Source organism: Chlamydotis macqueenii, chromosome 20 (assembly GCF_036417535.1).
Source record: "Chlamydotis macqueenii isolate bChlMac1 chromosome 20, bChlMac1.mat, whole genome shotgun sequence".
Taxonomy (NCBI): Eukaryota; Metazoa; Chordata; class Aves; order Otidiformes; family Otididae; genus Chlamydotis; species Chlamydotis macqueenii.
In genome coordinates, this window is record NC_141575.1 from 11,722,924 (window position 1) to 11,741,303 (window position 18,380).

The 18,380-nt window shown below is 61.6% G+C and overlaps 3 protein-coding genes across 15 annotated transcripts in view; 1 reads left to right on the forward strand and 2 right to left on the reverse strand.

The window, feature by feature from the left end:
- The window catches only part of GRIN1 (glutamate ionotropic receptor NMDA type subunit 1), a 38,134-nt gene extending 31,432 nt beyond the window's left edge, over window positions 1-6,702 (forward strand). For 7 of the 13 annotated variants that reach the window (XM_086763651.1, XM_086763644.1, XM_086763645.1 and 4 more), the window contains one exon: window positions 5,122-6,702. Coding sequence is in view for 11 of the 13 variants with exons in the window: in XM_086763644.1 (XP_086619770.1) it covers window positions 5,122-5,190 (69 nt within the window). In the remaining 2 variants the exon portion in view is untranslated. Of the gene's footprint in view, window positions 1-1,967; window positions 3,173-5,121 lie in introns of those variants that run through there. The other 6 variants (XM_086763641.1, XM_086763643.1, XM_086763646.1 and 3 more) reach the window with 2 other exon arrangements.
- An 886-nt stretch (window positions 6,703-7,588) lies between these two features.
- Window positions 7,589-10,447, reverse strand: LRRC26 (leucine rich repeat containing 26). The gene is made up of 3 exons (XM_086763976.1): window positions 9,831-10,447; window positions 8,579-8,839; window positions 7,589-8,437 (listed from the first exon to the last, which is right to left on the reverse strand). Exons 1-2 carry the CDS (start codon window positions 10,372-10,374, stop codon window positions 8,580-8,582), a joined length of 804 nt encoding a protein of 267 aa, XP_086620102.1. The 5' UTR covers window positions 10,375-10,447; the 3' UTR covers window positions 7,589-8,437; window position 8,579.
- Window positions 10,448-14,055: 3,608 nt separating this feature from the next.
- On the reverse strand, window positions 14,056-15,243 carry RNF224 (ring finger protein 224). Its single transcript, XM_086764184.1, is given in 5 exon segments — window positions 14,056-14,541; window positions 14,543-14,563; window positions 15,154-15,171; window positions 15,173-15,214; window positions 15,217-15,243. Coding segments are annotated over 5 exon segments (594 nt in total).
- Between the last annotated feature and the right edge of the window lie 3,137 nt (window positions 15,244-18,380).

Sequence of the window (18,380 nt, forward strand, 5' to 3'; positions counted from 1 at the left end):
TTGTCTCGTGTGGCAGCAGCTGCTGCGTTTTGCTGCCCTACTCTCCCGGCGCGACGGGCTTTGCCGAAATCGCCTCCCTGGGGCGACCGGCAGGTTTCTGCCCAGGGTTGCTCAGAGCAGGCTCCCCACCCCGCTGCCCGAGGCGCGAGGCACGGCGGGGACGGGGGGACGGCGGCGGCGTGGGGGCACGCGGCCGCTCGCGACGGGGTGGCCCGTCCCTGTCTGTGGGCTCGGGGCGCCTCGGGGAGCAGCATGCGATATTGCAGGGGGTCTTGGGGCCACGGCTCTGTAGGCAAAACGGAGTGGCTGCCTTTCACACCAATGCAGGCTCCATCCCGAGAAGCTCCTGCAGCACCCCTGGGACATGGCCCCGGGGGCAGCTGAGCCCTCGGCTGGGCTCGGCTGCCGCCGTCTCACACAAAGTGCTCCTCTCGCGGTCACCTCGAAGCCCCGCAGGCACGGTGGGGGGACCCACGCTCTCCCCACTCATCCCCCTTACGGAAATACGGGCATATCTCTCATCTGCTCTGCCCCTGTGCTCCCCGGGGTCCCCCTCCCCACTGCTGCACCCACCGAGCGGCTCTGCAGGAAGGTTGCAGGTTGTGTCTTGGTGGCCTGAGCCCCGACCAGGAGAGGGGAGACCGAGATGGGGCGGGTGGTGCAGGGAGGAGAAGATCAGGAGAGTGAGGGGGTGGAGGGACAGCTGGGATGCACAGAAAAAAAGGAGAGAAAAAAATGCAGAAAGAGCTGGCAGGGGCGACCATCAGTGTGTCTTGAGTAGACACCATGGTTTGTTGTGTTTGAACCACTCCACGGTTAGGAAAGCAAGGGGTCCTGACCTGGGGGATCAGGAGCATCATGGTGAAGTGTGCACCAGGAGGACCAGTGCCCACGATGGGCACAGGAGATGGGGAGAACTCAGACACAATAGGGCAGCTGGCACATGGCATGGTGGTACCTCCCTCCCACATCCCTCTCTCCTCAGGGAGACATCCTGGGCCTCATCCTGCTCCGTGGTGTGGCATCCACCCTACCCCATGCCTCTCCACAACGCTCTCTGCCCCAGGGTGGGAGCACCCCGATGCCCTGAGCTGACCAGATCCAAGGGCCACCTGCACCAGAGGTCCCATGGGTGAGGGGTGGGGCCACGCTCTCTGCTTTCCTAACCTCGTGAGGACCAGTGCAGCATGTGGCTCCCCATGCTTTGGGCCCCAGACATGCTCTTTTTGGCACATTGCTCATGGGTGAGTTGCGGAGGAAGACAGCCCCACTCATCCCAGAGGATGGCCCCCACTTTAGGGGCAACTGCATCTGCAGGGCAGCAATGGGCAATGATTCCCTGCTGCCCGGGAGCCTGTCTCAGTCCTCCGCCGGCCATGGGGAGATGTGTCCGGGCCCCAGGACACGTTCCCCAGGGAATCAGTCTAGTTGGGTCAAAAGCAGGCTAGTGGGACCAACATCCAAGCCAACGGGGCCAAGATGGAGGCTAGGAGTCCAAGGTCCGCCTGCTGCAGGAGGCCGACGGTGGAGCAAGCTTTGTCGTGATGTCGGGCAGACTGGCTGGTTGCTCTGCAGGGTGGGCGGCCGGCAGGAGGGTGCTGCCACCAGCTCGTGTCATGGCCTGCCTTTTGGTGCCCTCCGCTTCCGTGCAGCAGCCCTGGCTCAGAGACCCCAATGCCCTCCTGCTGCGGAAGGCCCCATGAGTACGTAGCATGCTGGGACATGTTGCCTGGGGTCCTTGTAAAGACGAGAAAGCAGCGAGGCGCTCTGCTTCACAGTGCTCGGCGGAGCCGCGGGCCCACGCCAGGTCCCAGATGGGCAAGGCTTGAGAGCCCATGGGGCTGGAAGGCCAGGCTGACCCCAGCCCCATGGGCTCTTCAGGCTAGTAAGCGAAAGACGCAAACCTGGTGGCCTTGCTTCTTTCCTTGTCGTTGTCGAGAGTTTTAAAAATGGATTCTGCTCTGCAGCCCTGCAGAATGGTCCCTCAGGAGTGCCAGAGAGACAGGCTGGCACCATGGAGCCAAGACAGCCCTGGGAAGCTACCACCCCACTCTGAACGTCCTAGCGCCCACCATCACCCGAGCTGCACAGCCTCTCCGCGGCACATCATCCCCACCGCCCCAGGAGGAGATGCATGTGTTCCCCATAGGCAGCTCCTGCAACTTGAATAGCGCTCGCAGAGCTGACGTACTGCCATCCATCGCAGCCACCCACGATACTGCAACCCCACAGAAGCCATGTGAGACGCATAAACCACACAGACACCTTCCGAGCCGGCACATTCTGTACAGACACGTAACGAGGTGCACAGGTCCCTTAGCCCCCACCGCTGCAGCCGTCATCAGCCCCCGCAGAGCCACACCGCCAGCCCGCGGGCGTGTCCCCCCCAGGCACAGCATGACACACGTCCCACGTCACCGCCAAGCGAGGGCCAGGAGCTGCGAGGCGATGCTCGCCCTGCAGCCGTGGGGATGGTGCCAGAGCTGGTCGAGAACCGAGGGGGTTCATGGAAAAGGCCACCTTTTCAGTGAAGGATCAGCCGTCCCAAAGCCAATCGCTTCTTGGCTGAAAAAGAACCTAGTTTTTGGCCCAAAAGAACCAAAAGTAGGTCAAAGACAACTAATTTTTTTTTTTTAAGGAAAGTTGATTTTTTTTCTACAGCAAGATTGCATTTAGCTGGAATCCTAATTTTTAATTAAAAAAAAAAAAAACACCAAAATTCTTCCAGAAAATCTTCCACCAGCCAGGGACTACCATATGAGCCCAGATTAGGTTGAAGTCATTTTTAAAGACATATTAAGTTCTTGTCTATATTTTCTTCCTGGTTGTCATTTAAAGTTTTTGGTGCCTTCACTTCACTTCCATACCTTAACATGTTTGAGTCTCTTCTACAGTTAATATTGATTAATTTCTTGGCTTTATAATGTTTGGTTTGGGGATAATTGCACCATCCCTGTAACATAATTTATCCTAAATTATATGTGCTTCTAGCATTAGTTCTACTTTAACATAGTTTTGATATGACAGTTTTCTTGCTTTTTTTTCTTTTCCTTTTTTTTTAATTTTTATTATTAAAAAATGCATGCATGAACTCTACACAAAAAAAAAAGTAAATGAGAATGTTACCCTGTGATAACTCTGTGATTGGAGGAGATATGCTTTCAAATCCAAAGCCATGCTCTTGTATTTTAATTTTTCTGGCCAGATTCCCCACTTTGCTTGGTTGTTTGACCATTTCCCACCCCCGGAGCTGTGCAGAGAGGCCAGAAGGCCCCAGCCTGCCCTGCTAGACCTCCAGCTTCCCACCGCAGCCACACCTACACGTGCACTGAGGCACACGCACGCACGCACGCACATGCCGCTTTTTCCCCCGCACGGCTTGCATCAGGCAGGATATATAACAAAGGACCTTTTTTCTGCCCGTTCTTTTTTGTACCTCAAGTTCCTCCTTCTTCTCCACCAGTGAGTCACCCAGCCTCTCCCCTTTCCCAGTCGCGTCTCCTTCCCTGCGGGAATCAGGCCCTGTCCCCCGAGCACACACCTCCCAGCCTTTTTGCTACAGAAAAGAACGATCGCAATCAGCTGGAATCTGAATTTTTTTCACAAAGAGGGGGTGGCTGCACCCATTTTTGGGAGAGAGGGGCGTTTTTTGGTGGCCTGATGAATAGCCACCCGCAGGGCAGCAGAGCGACTTCAGGATCGCCTTGGCCGTTCTCCGTGCAAACGGGCGACGGCCGAGGTGGTGCCACTCAGCAAGGCGAGGCCACAGCAAGGAATTTCTCAGAGGCTCTGTTTTATGGTTAGCTAGTCCCCTAAATCAAAGAATGATCCCGTGAGATGGTCCCCGGCTGTCGGCACGTCCCCACCGTGGGTACTGGCGAGACGGGAGCATGCTGGCTCCCGCCCCTGCCCCGGCAGCTCCCCTCCGAGGGGATCGGTGAAGCACAAAGCTGGGCAGAGCAGGGCAGCCCCGAGGACCCCACGCAACGCTCGGGGGGAGCCCGGACCTCCCCGCGGTGGGAGGCAGGGTGTAGAGCCGCGCAGGGTAGCCACAGTGCCAGAGCCACCAGCAGCACCGCGGGGGCCGCAGTCACCACTGACCAACACAAGATGGGTAAAATCCCGTCAATGAGGAGACCCCAGAGCCCAGCAAAATGGCAGCCCTCCTGCGCAGTGCGGTGCAAGGGTTGGGCAAACACCACTGGAGAGCATCCGCGCTGCAGCACGAGACCCAGCAAAAGCCTTTCCTGTCCCGGCACCGATTTGTGTCCCCAGACAGCAGCGCAGGACGCTCCCTGCCACCCGCTCGCAAGCAGGGCTGGACAGGGCTTCCAGGTCAGGGTTTGGAGTTAGGAGAGTGCAACCGGGAGAGAAAGGGACTACAGAAGAGGAAGGGAGACAATAACCACCCAGCTGTAAATCCCTGCCTAGGGAGGAAGGACTTTTTTCTTGCCCATTAAAGGGTGTTTTTGCTATCCCATTTGCTTGCTGGTAGGACTGGGGCTGGGGAGGTCTCTCCCAGGAGCGTTTGCCAAGCTCCCCATCCGCCAGAAGTGCAGAACCCCAACCCCAGGCCACATCCCCAACACAGGCTGTATTTTCACATTAGCATTGATGCTGGAGTTTATCGCACGTCAACCACACCGCACATCTCACCTGCATGACAGGACAGTCAAAGCAGAGGCATTCACGCAAGGAGGTGAAACGCCCTGGCCTCAAAGCACAGCTTGATCTGGTACCAGCGAGATGCCGAAACTGAGCCAGACCCTCCAAACACAGGTTCAGCCGTGGGCTGAGCTGATGAGTCACAGGCTTTGTCTTGTAGCTCTCCCAGAGCAGAGAGGGGCTTGCTCAGCGGGCGACGTGGCTGCCGCGCTCCGCAGAAGTTGCGCCATGCTCCTGGGCCTCCTCCCTGCCTAGCTGCAGGGTGCTTGGAGAGTGTCTGCAACGACCTCTGCACTGGGATTGCACTGGGAGGGGACCCCAGACAGCAGCAGGTTTGGGGCCGTTGCGTCACCCCCGAGGGATAACCTGTAGGGACCCATGGGATGTTAGCAGAGGTGGGGGCAAGGGCCAGGACTAACACCTCTTTCTCCTTGTCTGTGTATTTGTGTGTTGCAGCAATACCATCCCACCGACATCACCGGCCAGCTCAACCTCTCCGACCCCTCAGTCAGCACTGTGGTGTGACCTTCTCCCCGAGGACCATCAGTCCTTGCCCAGCACAGTAGGAAGGCGCAGCCAGGACTGCCTTTCAAGGGACACTGATGGGTTCTTCTGGGTGAGATGGGAGGCAAGCATCCTTCATCCATACACAGTGACTTCATTGTATATCTCCCTTCCTAGGCCTGCTGCCGTGCTCGTGCCCCGGGATGCACGGCAGAACCACAACACGGTTTGGACTTCACTGTACAGAGATAATTACTTGCAACCAGTGCTGTTGGTAATCAGTGTTGTCACTGACTGGCTACGTGCAAGGGGAAAGGACTTCGAAAGGCACGTGGTGCCTGCTCTCCCACGGTAGCGGGGAAGAGCTGGTGCCAGAAGACAAACATGTGCTTCACTTTGCAGGCTTCTCAGCACACGCACGGCCCCTCGGATGCGTGCTCCATGTCTCCCCCAGCCTGGAGGGCTCCAGTGCCACGTGGTCTGGAGCGGCTGGAGCAGCCAGCGCAGTTTGGCAGGTTGGGTGCGCGTTCCTGTGTGCCAAGTGACCCTCTGCCGCAGGGGCTGGGAGATGTGTGCTGTGCTCCTCGCAGGGCTATGGGGTGGCTCCTGTACATGGTCTGTTTGTAGCAGGAGCGCTCCCAGCCCTGCCACCCATGCTCCTGTACTGAATGCGGTGCTCTGGAGCTTGCAACATGCTGTCAGCTGCAATCCTGGCTCCCCACCTCTCCTGCACAGAAGGCATCCCCAAGACCTGGCCATGGCCAGCATGTAGCTCTCACGCTGTGGATCTCCTGGCCAGGGACATCTCCACGGGGAATGGCTCAAGACGGTGGCATCGACCTTTAGCCAAGCTCCTCACTGCCTCAGCACCAGCAATGCAAGGAGAGATGCTGCTGGCTGGTTCTGGCTTGCTGCAGCTTCCCTGCTGCGCTCGCCTGCGGCTCAAGCTTTCCAGCAGCTCCCACGGCAGCCCTGGAGCCCCAGCTCACGTGGCTGCATCTGCCTGAACCCGGAGACGTGGGAAACTGGATCCCAGTTCAGAAGGGAACCAAATGAGACAGGCTGATGCCATTCCTCCTCCCCTCAAGCCTACATGCCCCTGTGCCGGTGTCCCTGAGCACGCGCCCCATGGGCGCTGTGAGCAGGTGCACAGACACCAGCGTCGGGGAAGCAACCAGCACCAGCCAGGCTGGTGATGAGCAGCTACAGCACGCGCACAGGCATCATCACATCCCGCCTCTTGCGAAGGCAGGAAACCCACCCGCAGGGTGACACCAAGCCCCGGCGGCATGAACTGCCTTCTCCTTGCCCCGGCAGAGCAGATGGGGCTTCCCCCCGAGGGTTGGCAGCCCTTGCAGGCAGGATTTTCAGACTGCAGCTGAGGTCTGTGAGCATCATCCCACTGGCTGCAGTGGCTCCATCAAGTTCATCTCGCTCCAGCTGAGAAATTGGACCCATTCTACTTTATACGTCAATGTAACATTACTATCAAGTTTTTGCAAGAGCTCAGTAAAGTCTAAACTGGATCATGAAGTGGTTTATTCCAGTGCCATGTGCCTCTTTCTGTCTGTGCCTTCTGGCAAAGCTGGCAGGGAGCCCTGTGCTGAATCAGAGCCTCACCCAGCACGGCTGCAGGGTTCGCAAACAGCGAACGGTGGAGGGATGGAGGAACCAGCAGGGAGAAGGGCCAGGAGCTGCAGGGAAGACCAGGAGGGAAGGGGCATCACCATTCCGGGATGCCAGGCCAATGTTCTTGGGGGATCTGTCCAAAGCCAGCACCATGCCAGCTGGCTCTCACCCACCTCCATCCAGGGGAAAACAGTCCCTTGCCACCGCTGTGCCCCTCAGCTCCTGGGAGCCAGGGTGGGGCACTGCCAGCGGGGAACAGAGGACCGGCTGCAGGGATGAAGGCATCTGGGGAAGTCCCCGCGTATCAGCCCACCCATAGGGAAGTACCCCGAGGGTTTGCAAAACAGAGAGGCAGCTCCCCCGAACTGAACTGAGGGAACAACACTCATCCTCAGCGTGCTCCCCATGTGCTGGGACCACCGGGCCAGCCTCCACAGGGGTCTCAGCCTCAGGACGGTCTGGGAGGAGGAGCGGGGCTCAGGTGGCCATGCAGAATGGCAAGTGAGGTCCTAACTCCAAACGGGAAGCCCAGGCCTTCGCAGAAAGGACTGAGTACTGTCACTGGAGCTGGGATTGCTCCTGGGAAAGGCACCATGTGAGGGGTTGGTCCTGACAGAGGTCTGGCAGCCATCCTGGGTGTGGGGCTGGTAATGCTTTCACCAGCTCCCCGCAGCCCTCGCAGCCCTCGCTGGGGAGAGGCACCACGGGAAGAGCCGAGTGGGAATCCAGCAGTACAGCAGCACGCTGGGCTGGTTGCTTTCTTGAAAATAAAAATGGGAGCAACCCACAATGGAGGTGGCATTTGTTTTATTCTCTGCATGATTTATTTAACCGTCGCCAAGAACTTGCCAAAGGGTGCACTGACACCCACCACATCCCTGACTTGTCTCTCAGCTCTTGCATGGGCAAGACATTGAGCGAACGGAGGAGGCTGGTGGCTCTTATCACCTTGTGATGGGTAAGAATTCTTGCCAGAAAGGGTTGTTGCTCCTCCTCGAGAGATGCTTTTGTCACCCCAACTTGTGCTTTCCTCTGGAAACAGAGGTGTCTGGGGCTTTCTGAAAGTCCCATGGAGGCTCTGGAATGCCCCAAAAGCATCCAGAGATCTTCAGGTGCACCAAAAGGCAAACCAACGCCTGTCAGGATGCAGAAAGCCAAACACATGGCGTCTGGATACACAAAAAGCCAAGGCAAGGGAGTTTGAGGGCGCAGACAGGCACGTTGAGGCTGCTGGCGTCCCTGAATGGCAGATGGGGCACGCTGGGGGCACCAAAAGGCCTGAGGAGGGCTTTGGGGCAAACGGAAAGGCACACAGAGGCTGCTGCGCTGCACCACAAGGCACTCAGAGGAGTGTGGTGTGTCCTGAGATGCACACCCAGGACGCACGGGGAGGCATATGGTGCACCCTGAGAAGCACGCTGAGGCCCTGGGCAGCAGGAGGGGCAGGACGGGGTGAGCTGGGGGAGAAGGATCCCCTGGCCCTCGCAGGAAGGGGGTGTGCAGGTCTGAGGGTGGCCTGAGGGAGCCTCCCAAAACGTGGAGAGCAGCTGCAGTCAGAGCGTGCCCTGCAGAGGGGCTGAGCTGGAGGTGGCTCCCCCGGCAGTGCGGCAGAGGGACCTCGGCATCATCTCAGGCAACTCTGGGAGGAGGAAGAAGAGCGATTTCCTGGAACCGCATCCTCTCACTGGTCCACAGGGAAATGTTTGCAAGAGGGGAGTGCAGACAGCTGGTAAAGGGCAGGGACCACAGCCTGCCCACAGCTAAAGCCTTGTCACCCCACCTCAGCGGACCCTGCAGACGTGGGGTCTCCTCCAGCAGTAGGATCCTCTGCGCAGGTTGTCATAAACCACTATGATGGAGCCCATGAAGGTGCAGAAGAAGATGCTGGCCATGAAGGAGAACGGTCCAATGATGAAGAAGGTGATGTAGTGCTGGGCAGACAGTGAGCTCTCCTGACATTGCCTGAAGGACTCATTCCTGAAGGCCATGATCGGATACTTGTTTAGCTGCTCCGGCACTTTGCAGAGGAGCAAACTCTTCTCTGGAAGAGAAAAGCAATGCTGATGGGCACACTGGGCAGCTGGGACAAGGCAGGTGTCAAGGACAGAGGGGATGGCAGGCCTGTATGCGACAGACAGGACCAGGGCAGGAGGACAGGGGCCAGGTTGACCAAGATCGCCCACGGCAGATTACAAAGAAGGGGAGCAGTGAGGGGTCAGGACTCATTCTATGTCCTGCGCCCCAGGGAGTGGGATGGGATGGGATGGGATGGGATGGGATGGGATGGGATGGGATGGGATGGGATGGGGAGGTGGGCACAGTGCTGGAGGGGGAATGGAAAACAGGTTTGGGACAGGACGGTGGATGGGGCAGGAAGGCCTTGTTCCCAGGGAACTTATGTGGGGAGCAATGAGCAGCCAGGCTGCAGACGCCACAGAAGGGCCCAGCCAGCACCAGTGACAGGCGCGCACCCACACTGGAAGAAAGGAGGAGTGGGTGGCATTGGAGAGAGAGACCTCCCTGGCAGAACTGTCTCTCACAGAGGTTCATGGGGGAAGAAATGTGGGATCAGACCCACGTTCATGAAGGTACTGGCAAAGTGGCTGAAGGCTCTCAGTCCTGGCCGGGTCAGCGGTGATGCCCACCCCGACACACAGGCTCTTCTGCACCCTCAGGTGCCCACTGCCCAGCACACCTTGCCCTCAGTGTGGCAGGACTGGTGCCACTGCTGGGGACAGCGCTGGGTGCCTGTCACCGGGACATTGCCCAGCCCTCCTCTTCCTGCCAGGGACCAAGGACCAAGGACGGGCGCTGGGTACCAGACCCAGGGATGCAGCCACCCAACAGACACAGGAGCTGCCACGGCCTGTGGATGGCTCCGGGGGAACATCGCTGTACCTCACGGGCGCCGGCCACGCAAGCCCACGGCTGGCTGGCAGCTGGGGTGCGGGGTCCTGCCTCAGACTCAACGGGGTGGTCAGCCCGCATGGAGCGGGTGGGGGGCTTGGGGACACGGTGCTCCGGGCACTCACCTTGCACTTTGTCCCCGTTGTGGCTGAGCCAGTGCCAGAGGGGCAGGATGCCGCAGCTGCACGCCCAGGGGTTGTCCTGCAGGAGGAGAGTTTGCAGCTGGGGCAGGGCACCCAGCACCTCGGGGTCCAGCTCCCCCAGCCTGTTGCTGCCCAAGTTGAGCGTGGCCAGGCTGACGAGAGGCAGGAAGGTTTCGGGGGTCAGCACGGTTAAGTGGTTGTCGCTGAGGTCCAGCTCCTGTAGTGCCCTGAGCCCCACCAGCGCCCGGCTGTGGATCAGCTCCAGGCGGTTGTGGGGCAGGCTGAGCAGCAGCAGCCCCGGCAGCGGAGGGAAGGAGCGCGGCCCCAGCACCGTGATGAAGTTGTAGCCCAGCCACAGAGTGCTGGTGTTGGCCCACAGGCTCTGCGGCACCTCACGGAGGGCGTGCTCGCGGCAGTCCACGTCCCCTGAGGAGCAGCGGCAGGCAGCGGGGCAGGCCGGCGAGGGCAGCGGGTACAGGAGCAGCAGGCAGGCCAGCACGGTGCCGGGGCCCCGCCAGCGGCCCATGGCTGCCCACCGAGGCAGCGAGGGCTCCCCAACCTCCAGTGTTGCGGTTCCCCCACGGGCAGGATCCCTAGTGCTCGTCGCCTGGCCCAGCCACCTGTCCCTGCTTGGCACCCTTGGGTGAGCCCACTGGCGCGGAGCGGAGGTGTTGGGCAGTGCCCGGCTGCAGGGAGCGGGTGGACGTGCTCGGCTCCCTGCAGCCGCACGCATTGGCCCCTGCGCCGCTGGCCGCCACCCTCCGTCTGCAAACCTGGAGCGAGCTGCGCTCCCAGCCCCAGTTCTCTTCGGGGTGGAGCTGCACTTTTTTAAGCAAATATTTTTGCAGTGATCCTGCCCTGGCAAGGTGCAGCGCCGTGCCCTCGTCCCTCCCTCTGCCAGGCACTGCTCCAGCCAGGTATCAGCTGGCTCTGCGTGGCCTGGCACTAGCTGCTTGTGCGCACTGCAGGCTGGGGAGCCAGAAAAAGCAAAACCAGGCCCATTTCTCGGCCTCCATCCTCCCCACGGGGCATCCCCCATGGGCGTGCTGCCTCACCAGCCATGTACAGAGAGGTGTATGGACCCAGGACCCTCACAGCTGGCTGGGGTGGGACATCAGCAGGTCTAACCCCATGTTCTGTGCTGGCCCACCCTGCCCAGAGACCCTCAGTAGGGAGCTCTGCGGGGAGCCACAGCCACCCAGCTGGGACTAGCCCACGGCCGGGCTCTGCTTGCCTCTGGCAGGAGACCACGAGCCATGCCGAAATGAGGAAGGCTGGGAGGCGAGTCCCATGAGACCCATCCTCCTCCCCAGCAGGACCACGCACCTGTGTTCACGCTGGGGGACACCCAAGACCTCCATACCAGAAGCCGTGGGAAAGGTGAGCTTACCCAGTGGCTGCAGCCACCCAAAACTTGTTTACCCTCAGCCCAGCATGGCAGCACCAGTACAAGAGGGCTCAAAGTCTGCCTCCACCCTGTTTACACCCGCTCCGGTGTCAGAGCTGCCCCAAGCCCCGCAGCAGAAGGCTGGAGGGGAGCGGCGTCCCCTCCCTGTGCCGCCAGCCCTGGCAGAGCTCAGCGGGCACGGCCAGCGGCATCTCATCACACCCGTGGCCTGGAGCGGTGACCCGGGGCAGAGGCACTGCCCTCGTAGCCCCGCGGCAGCTGGGCTGTGGGGACCCCGGCGGTCGCAATCCTGGAGGAATCCCTTGCACCCCAGCCCCATGGCCCAGGGGCTGGAAGAGAGGCAAGGCAGCGTGTGCCTGCACCCCGGGCTGGGACCGGGATGTTCCCAAATCTGGGGCAGACGCAGCAGGCAGGTGGTTTATTAATAGCATCTGGAGGAGCTTTGGTTTGTTTATTCATCCTGCAGCAAACTCGGTTTGCTGCGTTAATCCCCATCTGGAAATAATTCAGAGGAATCCTGCAGCCCAGCCCAGCCCCGAAGCAGGGCACAAACCCGGAGCCATGCAGAGCTGCAGCACCAGCTCATCCCGCCAGCAGCTGCGGGCTCTATGGAGACCTGAAATTTTGGGGAACCCTGTCCAAAAATGCTCTTCCTCCCCAGGGGCTGCATTGCCCCTGCCTGTGGCCATCTGGGATCCAGTGAGAAGTAAAAAATTCATTGAAAAAACAAACGCCAGAAAGGCCGTTTCCAGCTTTGGTGCTTAGAGAGCCCAGGAGGCTGCAAACCCACCTCAGCTCCTCCACCAGCCCCCACTGCCAGCCACGGCAGATGGCGAGGGCGATGTCCCCCGTGTCCTGCCTGACAGGACGCCGGCCGAGTGCAGGGCTGGCACTGGTTGTGCCACTCGTGTTTTGCACACGGGGCTGCACCCTGCTGCCATTGCAGAGGGGTGACCCTTTGGGGTCCTGCACCCCGGCAGTGCCACCACGGTCCCTTCATGCACATTGCCAGCGCTTGGCAGAGCGTGGGTCCCTATTGCTTCCCTCTTCTCTAGAGCAGGGGACCCAGCACCCTGCAGGAAGAGCCCAGGCCCCTGTCCTGCTGTGATGGGGAGCAGCAGGCATGAGCACACAGCAAGGGCCCAGCTCCACAGCCTGGGTCTGCTGCTGGGGGGACACAGCAGGGCAGGGCTGGGAGCACAGAACGAGGACCTGGGGCTGGGGACAGGGGGTCTTTGTCACCCTCCGTGGTTGGAAAGACGGGCCCAAGGTGCTGGGCTGAGCACAGCATGCTGCTGGCGTCTTTGTATGGAGCCATGCCCAGGTCAGGGATGGGCCCTTCCCAAACTCTTCCCACCACCCGCCCATGGAGTATCTGGGGAGAAATGGAGACAGAGGGGAAGGTGCTTCAAGACCCCGTGTCAGCTTTAATCTCATCCCTGAAGGTTTTAATTTATTGCATGTTTCCATGTAATTAAAGATCCAAGACAGGCAGGTGCCAGCCCCACGGAGTCCCTGAACCACACCACGCTTCTGCTGTCCCCCCCGGGCACCTCTGCGCTGGGACATCCTCGCTCCCCAGGTTGGGCTTTGCTGGGAACATCCCCGCTCTGACTTGTTTATGGCCGGTGACACCAAGTGGCCGAATTGTGCACGGGTGCTGTGTACGCGGTGGGTGCTGCAGCCCTGGCACCCAGGGCAGGGCACAGCCAAGCGCCAGACTGGGCCCAGGGTGGTGCAGGCTGCTGTCCCCGGCTGAGCCCCGAGGGGCGGCCAGCGCGGTCCCTGATTCTGGGCTACTGCACGAGCTCATAAACCACATGGAAAAGGGATGCAGAAAATGGGCTCGGAGGAAGGACCGTGAGAGCTGCCCAGGCAACGCCAAGCCCTGCCCAAGGGCTGTGTTGATGCCACCCCAGTGCACTCCAGTCCTCCCCGTTTGGCCCCTGCTAAAGCCACACCTGGCTGTCTGGGCTCTCGTCCGCACACCCCCTGTTCGGAGTCCAGCAGGAGAAGCCATGGGAAGACATGACCTGGGCAAAGCAGTGGAGAGGCTGCGTGCAGGCAGGGAATGGGGAGGGGGCCAGGCAGGAAAATCAAACCTGGCACAACCACAGAGCACGAGGCCAAGCAGGAACTCGCACAGGCTCCGTCATCCTTGATTTCAACTGTCCGGCTACCCCGACACCCAAATTCCTTGTGCAAACAGCAAACGGAGCAAACACTTAAAGGGAAGCAATCTGGCAGAGCAGGTCGCTTCTCCCCAGCCCGCCCCAGGCCAGCCCGAGGCTTTCTGACAAATGCCACAAAGACATGCAGCCCAGCAGGGCCAACAGTGCTGTTTAATAGGCATGAAGCTTTTGGGGTGCCGCACGCTCCCCGGAGCATTGCCGTGGTGCTGCGCGATGCCGGGCTCCTGTGTCCCCTGCCTGGGGGCTGCTCCGTGGGGGCGTCCCTGCTGCAGAGCCACCTGCATGGAGAAGCCAGGCATGAACAAGCCCTGCACCAGGGCCAGGGGACATCCATGATGGCTGGACCAGGTTTGGGAGTTGTCCAGGGGGCAAGTGGGCAGGATGAGGGGGTGGGGGCATCCTCTTCCCCCCTTCTTGCACCCCAAATCCTGTCCAGATGGACAGCAAGCCCTGAGTAAGCTGAAGTCCTTCCCAAGCAGCCAGCATAGCCCCACCACTACTGTCCACATACACATCTGGGGCATGGCGTGGGCTCCCCAAAAATGGGCCCAGACTGCACCCCAGGAGCTCAGTTCCCCTCGCAGCACTGGCAGCTCCCTCCTCGTGCTCAGCTCTCGAAGGCAGCCGTCACTCCACAGCAAAGGCACGTCCGGCAGCAGCCACCTCGGGGGAACGGCGCCGGGGGCACCACGTCTTGGCACAGCCCCGCCGGCTGCTGGGTGACCACCTTCTCTTTGCACGAGCCCTTGGGGGCCAGGTCGGGCTGGGACCTGCCGGCCACCCGGGGATGCTCTTTGTCAGCCTTCACAGCGAGGAAGGTGGCCAGGTCAAGGTCGAGCATGGCGACGCCACCCCGCGGCGTGGGGGTATTTTGGCGGCACTGCGGGCAGGGGATCCAGCGCTGCTCGTTGGCGACGGCGTCGAGGCGTTTCAGGCAGGCTTGGCAGAAGGTATGGCCGCAGTAGAGCCGGCGCGGCAGCCGGCCGCACAGGTCATAGGAGGAGTAGCAGATGATGCACTCAACCCGCTGGCTGCCCCGGCTCAGGGTGCGGGAGTGTGCCCCGACACAAGGCCCCGCGTCCTCTACCCGGGGGCTGCCACCGGCCTGAGACATGCTGGGGACAGGAGGGTGAGCGGAGTCATCAGACCCATGGCCAGGGTGTGGGATGCCACCACTGAGTGCACCTGACGTGTGGGAGATATGGGGACCAGCCCCGCATGGTGGGTTCCTGGGGCATCAGGCTCCCTGCCCAGCACCCCTGCCTGCCCCGTGGGCAGCCCTGCCCAGAAAAGCAGGGCCCTGCCACTACAGATGGCTCTGCCTGCGTCCAAGGGGGATGCGTTTTCCCTGGTGCCACCCTGCATCTCTGCCGGGAGCTCTGTCTGGGGGTGATCAGGCCTGGCTGGACCTCAGCAGCCTGCTCTGGGTCGATGGGGGACACAGTCGGTTGGGTGGGCTGGGGAGCAGCACCCACGGGACCAGGCAGTGCCAGGTGGCCATGGCATGGCTGGCAGCTGGGGATGGGCATGCAGGCTGGTGGGGAGGAGCTGAGGGGTCCAGCCTCACCTCAGGTCAGGGCTAGCACCCACCAGCACATTTGCAAACCTCTCCTAGAGGCCACCAAGACCCCACTCCCTCTCTATGGCTGACCTCAAGAATTTTGGTGTAGATGGGTGCCTCTCCTCCCAATCCCCCCATCCCTACCTGTCCTGCGATGCTCCCCCAGGGCCTCAGGGGAGGTGGCAGAAGGGCTGCACCGTCCTGGGGAGGCTGTGGAAGTCCCGTGGGGAGCATCGGGGGCCTGAGCCGCCAGCAGCTCTCCAGCCGGGTCCCAGTGGCCACTGGTGGCTGTGACAGCGGGAAAGGGCTCACCTTTCAGGGACAGGCGTGCTATCGGATCTGCTACCGGGAAGCCAAGCCTGGCAGATTGGGTTACAAGCACCTGGATAACAAAGACCTCCGCAATTCAAGCCTCAGGTCTGGTCATTAACTGTCCATCTCCGCTTCACTAGCAGGACAAACCGTCCCTGCCAGGCCGAGGAGCTCTGGGCTTCACCATGGGCAGAGGGGGCTTGGCCATCGGCTGCACCTGGGAGTCTTCCACATCCTCTGCCACCCCTCATGGCCAGGAACATCTGGGCAGATGCTGGCCAGTGGAGTCACCCCACCACACTCCAGCCCACACATCCCCAGGCAGCCCAGGCTGCGAGGACGCTACGACCGGAGCAGGAGGGCACAGCGTGGCTCCAGGCTCACAGGGGTGGAGGGACTGGGGCTGGCGGGGGGCACTGGTCTGAGCTGGCAGTGCCCACGCGTGGGGTGGTGACAGGGAGTGACCGCTGCCGCAGACACATCCGTGGCCAGGCTCTCGTGCTGGGGGCTGAGCCACGGCCGAGGCTCGTCACAGGCTGGCACCCCTGGGTGACACCTGCAAGGTTCACGCTGATGCACGACCCAGGGGAGGTGACAGCACAGGGTGGCGGCAGGCTCCGTTCCCGCGGCCACTGAGCCCTTGGTCCAGCAGCAGTGTCACAGACTCGGCACGGAGAGCAGGGGGGGATTTAAAACGGGGAATGCGGTAGGGGGACAGACCCTGGACCAGGGTCCCGGGGGAGAAAAGCGCATCCCGGAGCCAGGGCAGGGCTGCGGGACACCCCCGGCATTTCTGCGTGGGAGCAGGAGAGGGCAGCAGCCACGCAGGCGCGGAGGCAGGCAGGGCCCTCCTGTGCTGCCCGCTTACCGAACATTTGGGCTGCTCCTGGGCCACCCTGGGCCGCGTTTCCAGTGCTCCTCGGCAGCAAGAACTGGGGGGTTTGGAGACTGAGACCCTCACAGGGTCACGGGGTGCTCAGAAAAACCTGATCCCTAGGTACCAGTGCTTGGAGAAAGCAGAGCAATCTTTGGGGTGCTGCGGCCACACCCTGCCACAGGGCCCTGATGAACCCTCTGTCACGGGCCACCCACGAGGGGTGAGCATGCCCATGGCTCCCCAGGTGTGAGGATGGCACCCCACGGTAGGGCTTTGCCCCCCCCCCCCACCAGGCTGGTGGCAGGCCAGGGCTGTCAAGGCGGCTGGCTGGGGACAGTGCTGTGCCAGGCACCTCGGGTTTGGCCAAACCCACTGGCCGACACGGGGGCACGGGCCGTGCACGCTGAGCAGGTCAGGAACCAGTGGTGTGGGACTCCCACCCTGCCCTGGCATCTCGGGGTACCATCCTGCGCGCCCGCGGGGTGGGCAGCAGCACCCTGGGTGCCGGCAACCGGGGCAGAGCTGGCACCCAGATAGGCATGGTGTGCTCCTTCCAAGGCCGTGTGCCCAGGGATGCGCAGGCGTCCGGATGCCTGAGGATGTCTGGGCATGTCCCAAAGCTGACAAGAAGTCCTTCTCCCATCCAAAGCGCTGTGGTGGCCCAGATCACCTGCCATGGGGTGAGGTATGGAGCCAGCAGGCACCAGTCCCTTCCCTGGGGGCCGTAGGAAGCCCTGCCCAAAAAAAAAGATAGGGGTGAGTGGGAAATGTCTTGTCTTCTTTCCAGGACTCACCCCCGAGAGCGGCAGGGACCTTTGGCACAGCAGGGCTGGGAGCGGCACCCTCGGGAGGTGCAAAGGTCTGATCCAGATGAGCCGGAGCCCTGCACCACCGCCCACACCGCACATGCAGGAGGCGGCAATCGCCCAGCACAACCTTCTGCACCCCTCAGCACCCCCCGAGGATAAAAAGCACCCAGGGAGCACCTGTGGGACCCTGCACGCAGCCTCCCGTGTCACCCCGAGCCCGCACAGCCGCAGCGCAGTGTGGGATCATCCCGTGTCCTCGCTGCCCACCCCCCTGGCTTCCCTGCTGCCTCCAGTTTAATCATTGCCTGGGTGTCTGGCAGGGAGTGCGCTGCCCAGCCTCTCCCAGCTTGTTTGCCATAGCCCCAAGGTTAGGCAGAGCGAAGAGCAGCGGTGACACACGGCACTGCCAGCAGACGCTGCACCCGGCCAGCACCAGGCCAGCACATCCCTCGCCTCTCAGCCTCCCAGCCGTGCCAGCCCGGGGCTCTCCTGAAGGTGCCACACCCCCCATCGGGGACACTTCCCTCCCCCCAAATCATGATTGCCCCCACAGAGCGTGTTGGACCCCCGGGAACGCGGGTTTCAGCCAAGGTGGTGAGGCCACGTCCCTGCCCAGCCGCACAACGGGTGGGCTCTCCAGCGGGGCAGGGCTGGTGGCAGGGCCACGAAAGTGAACACAGGGTGGATCTGCCTGTCCCCACGCCAGCACTGCCCGCCGTCCGGGCATGTCGAACAAGAGCACTGCTTGTGCTGGGCGGGCGGCGCGGGGCTGTGTCCCTGCCAACATCCTCCCGAGAGCTGCGCGGCCCCTGGCCACCCACCCACACACGAGCTGGGCCAGGATCCCAGCAGTGGTGGGATCCTAGAGATGCTGGGCTCCCAGGTGTGGTGGGCTCCCAGTTCTGTTTGGATCTCGGTGGTGGTGGGATCACAGTGGTGGCGGGATCACGGTGGTGGTGGGCTCCTGGTGCTGGGGGGCTCCCAGTTCTGTTAGGATCCTAGTGCTGGTGGGCTCCCAGGAGGTCGCAGCCAGCTGGGGCAGTACCTGCCTGGTCCAGCCAAAAGCCTCTTCCCCAGCCCCCCTCCAAAGTCAGATTCTCTTTCCAAAAGACAGGAATGGGACCAAAACCAGCTTGGCAGGGCCGGGCAGAGCACCAGCCAGCGTCCCCAGGCAGAAGCAGGCCGTACTGGAAACGCCTGGGTGAGGGCAGCGCTGGGCCCAGGCTGCCGCGCGTCAGCGACACAAGGGTTAAGGCTGGTTTGAGCGGGGAGCGGGCTGTGTGCCCCCTGCACTGCCCTCACACAACTGCCAGGACAAGCAAGAAGTAAGTTAGGAATCCCGGAAAACCCAGGGCGGAGGGAAGAGGCGTACC